This window comes from Vicia villosa, linkage group LG1 (assembly GCF_029867415.1).
Source record: "Vicia villosa cultivar HV-30 ecotype Madison, WI linkage group LG1, Vvil1.0, whole genome shotgun sequence".
Lineage (NCBI taxonomy): Eukaryota > Viridiplantae > Streptophyta > Magnoliopsida > Fabales > Fabaceae > Vicia > Vicia villosa.
In genome coordinates this window covers 3,201,318-3,209,468 of record NC_081180.1, presented here as the reverse complement: position 1 = coordinate 3,209,468, position 8,151 = coordinate 3,201,318, and the positions used below count along the sequence as shown (strand labels likewise).

Sequence of the window (8,151 nt, the reverse complement as noted above, 5' to 3'; positions counted from 1 at the left end):
TTATGAAGAGACATACGCTCCTGTAGCACGTCTCGAAGCTATTCGTCTCTTACTTGCCTATGCGTGTTCTAAAGACTTCAAACTATTCCAAATGGATGTTAAAAGTGCCTTTCTAAATGGCTATATAAATGAAGAAGTCTATGTTGCTCAGCCACCCAGCTTTGAGAATTACATGTATCCAACTCATGTTTATAAGCTGAAACGTGCTCTATACGGTCTTAAACAAGCCCCTCGGGCTTGGTACGAACGGTTGAGCAAATTTCTTCTTAGTCAAGGGTACTCTAGGGGTAAAGTTGACACTACTCTCTTTATTAAAAGAAAAGATAAAGATGTTCTCTTAGTCCAAGTTTATGTAGATGATATTATATTTGGATCTACTAATGCAAAACTTGTCAAAGATTTTTCTAAGCTTGTGCAGAGTGAATTTGAGATGAGTCTCATGGGTGAGCTAAATTTCTTCCTTGGCCTACAAATCAAGCAACTCAGTCATGGAACGTTTGTAAGTCAAACTAAATACTGTACAGAGCTGCTCAAAAGATTTGGAATGAGTGAAGCGAAGGAGATTGACACACCTATGGCAACAAATACTAACCTAGACAAAGATGAGAAAGGTAAAGAGGTTGATGTGAAATTGTACCGAGGCATGATAGGTTCACTATTGTATCTTACTGCCTCAAGACCAGACATTATGTTTAGTGTGTGTATGTGTGCAAGATATCAATCTTGTCCAAAAGAATCTCACTTAAAAGCTGTTAAAAGAATTCTGAGATATTTACGTGGAACTACTACATATGGCCTATGGTATCCAAAGGGAAATGAGTGCTATTTGGTAGGATTCTCCGACTCAGATTTTGCTGGCTGCAAATCCGATAGAAAAAGCACCAGTGGAACATGTCATCTATTCTCAAATTCGTTGATAAGTTGGCATAGCAAGAAACAAGTATCGGTTGCATTATCTACTGCTGAGGCAGAATATGTAGCTGCCGGAAGCTGCTGTGCGCAGATATTATGGCTCAAGCAACAACTTCTTGACTTTGGTATTAAGCTTGATCGTATACCTATCATGTGCGACAACACAAGTGCCATTAACTTGAGTAAAAATCCTGTCTTACACTCACGAACCAAGCATATTGAAATAAGGCATCACTTCCTAAGAGATCATGTAGAGAAAGGAGACGTTATATTTGAACATGTAGAAAGCAAGAAGAAACTAGCTGACATCTTCACCAAACCTCTAGCAACAGAGCAATACTTCAACATTCGTAGGGAATTAGGGATACTCGATATCTCTAATTTGGGCTAATTACGTTTGTTTTCTCTTAAATTTATTCCTTTACTTTATATCTATATATTGGTTGTTCTCAAGCTAACATTTCTCTTAGTGTAAAGGTAGTTCATTATCAAGCCAGACATCATTCCACAATGACTAAAGGCTTCCACTAAACGGTGACACCTACATATTGAGAAGGCGGTAACGTGGTTGTTGTTCACTTCCAAAAATATTATTGATGACTATAATATGCTATCAATTAACATGCTTATAGTGACTTCATTCATATATCTCTCGTACTCATGTATGTGCTTCATCATCAATCATAGCATATCATATTATAAACATACATCAAGTAACTAGGCATAAACATATCATATATAGAGCATTTTCAAAATTTTTGGGATTTAGGTCGACCTAATATGTCTGAGTCGACCTAAACAAGTCTTCTTTCAGAAATGTTGTTAAAACGCCCAGTTACGTCGACCTACCCTTCTTTTAGGTCGACCTAAACTGAAATTTTTTTAACAGCCTTCCTGTTAGGTCGACCAAGCTCTACATTAGGTCGACCTACTGCGTCAAAAATTTCCAAAAGTGGGTCTGTTGGTCGACCCGACCCATATCCTTTCATACATAACCATCTCTTTTACCTTTTTTGCTCATTTGCATATCACTTGTATGGTCAACCCTAATTCCTCAAGCACAAAATCTGTCACAAATCTTCCTTCTCACTCTCCTACTCAACAAACATGCCTCCAAAATCAAGAAAGGGAAAGGAAGTTGCTGCTAGTTCATCATCTCAACCGGTAAGTGCTCTTGTTCATCCTGACTGTAGGGAGAATTTTGAGAAGTGGAAGATGAAACGAAAAATTGTTAAGCAATATACCTATGATCCAAATCTTGTCAAAAACATGCATATCCCCGATGTCGCCGCTTTGATTGAACATCAAAATATTCATCCCTTAGTGCAATGTGATACTCCGTACTGTGAAAACACCGTCCGAGCTTTCTATGCAGGATTTACAAAAGGGGATGGTTGTAATTTCCGATTCAAAATGGGCTCTAGGTCGCATGTTGTTGACAAACGGGCTTGGATTAGCATCTTTGGTCTCAAAATTGTAGGTGATGAATTCTATATGGAAGACGGGGATGTACCGGGAAACTATGACCATGTGGCCTACATGAAATCTATTCTCAAAGACCCTTCCGTCTTTGACAAACCAAATGAAACAATAACAGCCGGTCACCTGAAGCGAGATCCTAGGCTCCTAAATTGGGTCATCTCAAGAATCATTCGACCAAGAGCAGGAGGGTACTCAAGAATTGAAAGGAATGAAGTTGTGCTCATGTATCTGCTGCAAAACAGAACGCGTATACATTGGCCTTACTTCCTAGCTGCTAAGTTTCATGAGGTCCAACAGAAAACTACAGCCTTGTGTTATGGATCAATAATTTAAACAATTGTCAACCATTTCGGCATGAGGCTTGATCACTTACACTACATCAACATACACCAATCTCAAGAATTCTCACAAACCACCTTGACACTTATGGGATACCATTGGAATCCAGTTAGGAAAACCTACTATCTCATTCAAAAGGGAACCGGGAAGGTTATTTACAATTATGATGATCCCACGGAGTTTGGAAACAATGCAGGTAACGAAGAAGAAGGACTTGATCAAGACAATGCAAATGATGATGATCACCACATGGAAGATGTTGCACAAGATACAGATGCAAATTGGAGATATGTTCCTCCACAACAAGAGGATATCCCTTGGGGATACATAGCTCCGCCCCCACCAGATCAAACCAACATCATTTCCATGTTAGAAAATATGCAACTCCTACAACAACAGAACTTCGACACACATCAGCTCCAATTCCAACAGATGCAACAGCTCCAACAAGATCGCTATGACGAACAACAACGACAATATCACTCGTTGTACAACTTGGTTCAAGACCACAAGAGCGATTTTGAGACATTTGCATCCAACTCGACCCTAAGACAGAATCAGTTTGAAGAAACTGCTCTGCATCGTCATGCCAACATAAGCCAAAGCTTCAACACTCTCAACCTATCTGTGTTGGATCTGTTGGAACAAGTTGAAGAAGATCGCCCTCATACATTTCAAAGAGGAAGAGGAAGAAGGGGCAGGCGTTAGGATGCATTCTCCATCATATCATCATATCATTGCATTTCATTTCATTATCATTATGTTATATTCCTACATGTTGTCGTACTTGGTTTTTTTGTCATTCTCTTGGATTATTATGTATGTTAAAGTGTACCTTTAAACATGTTTGATTCTCATGCTATAACTATATACCTTTTATCTATTATACTATGAATGCTAGCGTTTTATCTATGTTTCTCTCGTTACTCTCCTCTTCTGTTTCGTTGTATCTCTTTTGATGTTGTCAAAGGGGGAGATAGATGCTGAGTGTACAGGGGAGCTCAGCTGAGTGTATGGGGGAGCTTAGTATGCAGCCACTTAAGCTTACGCATACAAGTCCGGGGGAGCTTTTACCACTTATTGCCAAAGCTTCTACTACCGGTTTGCCATCATCAAAAAGGGGGAGTATGTAAATACAAGATCACACTCACAAAGATGTTTTTGATTCATGGCAAACTCAACAAGCATACAAGCAACAAGGCACAAGCAGAAGAACTCAAATAAAAGCAAGCATTGGTCACTCATGACAGAGCAGGTCGACCTACTATGCATATAGGTCGACTCAACACAAGCAAAATAAGAGGAACTCAGAAAAATAGCAGTTAGGTCGACCTACTCCCAACCCAGGTCGACCTAAAATGAAGAAATTTACATATCATTCTGCTAGGTCGACCTACAAAACAACTAGGTCGACCTAATCTGAGGAAAGGTCCCCAAAACGCATCTGAAGTGGATTCTGGTCGACCTACTTCTTTAACAGGTCGACCTAACTGGGAACAAATGACATCCAAAGGATATGCAGCTCTGTTAGGTCGACCTAAGCACTACAAGAGGTCGACCTATTTGATCAAAAATGCCAAAATTTCTGGTTTTCTCTGCTCCAACTGATAAGCTCTCATATATATTGTCCAAGGTTCATTATTGCTGATCAACACCAACAACTGAAAGATACACAAAGGCTTCTCATCTTCGTTCTTCATCATCTCCAACACAATTACACATAATCATTCTTGTGTTGAGGGTTAGTGATCGAGTTCGATAACGTCCATGGAACGGAATTGAAGATTCCTAGTGGGTGAAGATTTGTGGGGTTTTTGGTGAATAAAATCTGAGGGTTTTGTCCTCCAAGATAGGTGAATTTTGGGGGTTTTTATCAAGAAGCTTCATCAAGGATCCAGCTGAGTGTGAAGATTGAAGAACAAGTGTTCGAGCAATTCAAGACACTGCAGAAAGGGATCAAAGTGAAGCTCTTGGAAGACCTTAATCTGACTCAAGATTAAGGGGGAAGAAGATTCAAAGGATCGACAAATTTGGTTTATTGTTTATCGCTTTGTTATCTTCTTTGTATAAACTGCTTTCAACATTAATGGAAGATTTCCCAATTTCAGTTTGGAATTGGGGGGCAGACGTAGTCGTAGCGAGGACGATCGACGAACTGCCTAAACAAATATCGTGTTCTTGTCGCTTTTATCTTTTCATTTACGTTCTGTTCATACTTGGTTATAATTGCAAATTGATCAACGATTCAAGTGTTAAAATTGTGAATTAAGAACTTGTATAAACATCACAATTCATCACACATTGAATTACTATCAATTTGATCATTATCACCAAGTGTTTGTGTTTTTGCTTCTCTCACTATTACTGCATTGCAAACATCGTTCATCATATAAGAAGTTAATCGATTTTCATTAGAGCGACATATTGATTCTATAGGGTATTCTCTTATCGTTTATCTCAAGCTATTTAGTGGTTTTAACACATATACAATCGTTTCAATAGTGGTTTGGAATAGACGCGAGTCGATTCAGAACCGCTTTCGCTTAAAGTTCAATTAACTCCGAAAAACTCTGTGAGATCTATTCACCCACCCCCCCTCTAGATCCTTAGGCCAGCGTCTAACAAGGACTTCTCTCAAAAAACACTTGAACACAAAGTAGTGTTCTGAGATTCTCTAGTCGATCTTGCAAGTAACCTTTAAAAAGAAACTAACGAAGTTTACCAAATCCAAGAATAAACACTTGTGGATTGTTGTAAAAAATTGGTTATTGGTATTCTTGTTGATTTACCAAACAATAAATAAAATGATATATACTAGAATAAATTATATAAAGAAAACTAAAATCACGCTGAGGATGTCCTAAGGACAAAAATTTAAAAAAAAATTATGTTAAGTAATAAAGTTTAAATTAAAAATAAATCAATATAAAATTTTCAATTTTAATTTCTTAATTCCTAAGGCACAAATTATTTGTCTTTTTTCGAAAAAACGTTATAATAACTTTGTCTCCTCTTTAAATAACTTACTTATCAATATATAAATACAATAAGCCTAACCGGTCCATCTTGAGAAGAAAAAAGTAATGAAACTCCACACTCTAAGTCTTCTCACAGTTCTTCTAATGGTTTCTGCTTCTACAAAGGAGGAGCATAGGATGGGTCGTTATTGGCCCATCACAGACATCGACGATCCTGATGTGATCAAAGCCGCAAAATTCGCCGTGACCGAGTACAACAAGCAAAGTGGTTTCAAGTTGAAGTTTAAGAAGGTAATCAAAGGTGAATCTCAGGAAGTTGCTGGGATTAACTACAACCTCACACTCTCCGCCGGCAAAGGTTCGGTTTTGAAGATGTATGAAGCTGTTGTGTGGGAGAGGGACTGGCTCCACTTCCGAAGCCTCACTTACTTTAAACCTCTACATTAGGTTATTAAGTCAAGGGTAAACAGCGAAAATTAATGATTGTTATTGCTACAAACTTTTGATTTTATGTTTTGTAAATTAGGTTATTCAACTAATGTTTAGTTGATCAAATGGTGATTGATACTGAACTTAATAGGTCGAATTACAGTTCATCTTTACAACTGCGATTGAGAGGGAGCTGAAATCACTTGTGAAAACTTGTGATTGGATTACTCATACTTCCTTTTTTTAATACATAATGTAACTTTCAATTACTAATACTATAAATATTCTTTTATTCTACTTACATAGAAAGTTCTAATAATTTAGAATACAAGACTTGTTTCTTAGTCCAAAATCATTCCCTCACAACTCACAAGTCACATGCAATTGCTTTCTTTAGTTAGTTTGTATTTGTGCTAATCAATAATGCCAATGGTTAAAATAGGGTGGAAAAGTTTAGCAAGTTGCGATTGGTTGCCAAGTTAAGAGCCTAAACGATAATGGTCCATGTAGGAAAATAAATGTTAATATCAACGGGTTAAAAAACCTATGCACGTTAAACAGCTGTATTCTATAGTTTGAAATATTTATTCCTCTATCTTGACAATTAGTAATTAAATTTGGCCAAAATATTCTTATATAAATAGTATATTTATAAAAAAATTATTTCTTTCTCATTTGATTTCCAAGCTTTTTGGTGCATTGAGAGGATTTAAGAGAATTTGTGAAAAAATTATGAACCGGAAGTCTTCCATACAAGTAATCCGAACCACAAAAGTTCGCTGGAAGTCTTGTTTTAAAGTTATCCAGTCCACAAATTAGAATCGGAAATCTTGCTACAAAGTTATCTGATTCATAGATAATAACTAGAAGTCTTGCTTCAAAGCTATCTAGTCTACAACATTCTACATCGGAAAACCTCTGGTTCATAGATAATAACCGGAAGTCTTGATTCATATTTTTGCTTACCATATGTCTTTTGTGAAAGTCTTCCTGTTTTATTTATTTTTTTAATGGTTAAAAATTAAGTTTTTAGATTTTAGATGAATCACAGAGGAAGTGACAATAGAATAATTCGTCTGCGTGAAGGTGTAGGACGAGGGGAGCTCTACATGCTCCAGAAGTACTGGAAAAACAGGTAGGTGGACCGTACGAAATGTCTCTTCTCATACGGTACGACTATCATGTTACTTGTCATTTATTGTGCAACGAGGTAAGTAAAACAATATACTTTTTGTCAAATAATATTTAACTTTAATTATTGTTTATAAAGAATTATTTTTTTTATCTTTTAAATTGTTTTCAGGAATAAGGCCTGAAGAAATAACTAAAAGTGAGTGCACATGGAAGTAAGGTGAAAGAATGGGTTTTAGTATATCTCCCAGCACAAATTCAGGGTTGGTTGGAAGGCGCTGGTTTATTTTCACTCTAGAGAACCACACTAGTTTGTTGTAATGGAGTGCCGTCAAGAACAAACCAAAAACTATGAGAATGATTGAGTTTCTTTAACAAACACAAGAAGCCTATTAGTTTTTACGAAAGAGAGAGGATAGGGAAGAAGAAGAAGGAGAAAATCAGGATTAGTTATAACTGTTTTACTATTTACTTACTTAATAAGGATTCAAATATTTCAAGTGAATAACAGCAACCAACCTCTCTCAACAACCTGAGAGAACTAGTCTATTTATATACTACTAAGCTAACTTAGGCTACAAGCTTACTTAAATAATTGGGATAAACAAACAAGCTCAATTTGACATGCTAACAAACCTAGCATTATCGACTACTACGTGCTAGAACACATTTTGACTACAACATGCATGACTTCAACATCGGCATTTAAATAGACTTAAACAACATGCTTAAACTCTATCGAACCAAGAAAATATCTCTGTCGAGATACTAGAGTTTGGTTCAAAATCTCATACAGCTAAATGTGGTAAGTCCTTGGTATGTTGATTTAGATAATTATCTTATTGCTGGAGTTTTACTTGCAGTTGCATCTAGGACACAA

At 36.8% G+C, this 8,151-nt stretch overlaps 1 protein-coding gene across 1 annotated transcript; it reads left to right on the top strand.

Moving 5' to 3' along the window:
* The first annotated feature begins 5,773 nt into the window (after window positions 1–5,773).
* LOC131599647 (cysteine proteinase inhibitor 5-like) lies at window positions 5,774–6,409 on the top strand. The gene has a single exon (XM_058871938.1). The coding sequence runs from the start codon at window positions 5,817–5,819 to the stop codon at window positions 6,156–6,158; it is 342 nt and encodes a 113-aa protein (XP_058727921.1). The 5' UTR covers window positions 5,774–5,816; the 3' UTR covers window positions 6,159–6,409.
* Window positions 6,410–8,151: the final 1,742 nt, after the last annotated feature.

Coding starts and splice junctions, on each gene's coding strand:
- LOC131599647 (XM_058871938.1), top strand. CDS start 5,817: ATGAAACTCCACACTCTAAGTCTTCTCACAGTTCTTCTAATGGTTTCT.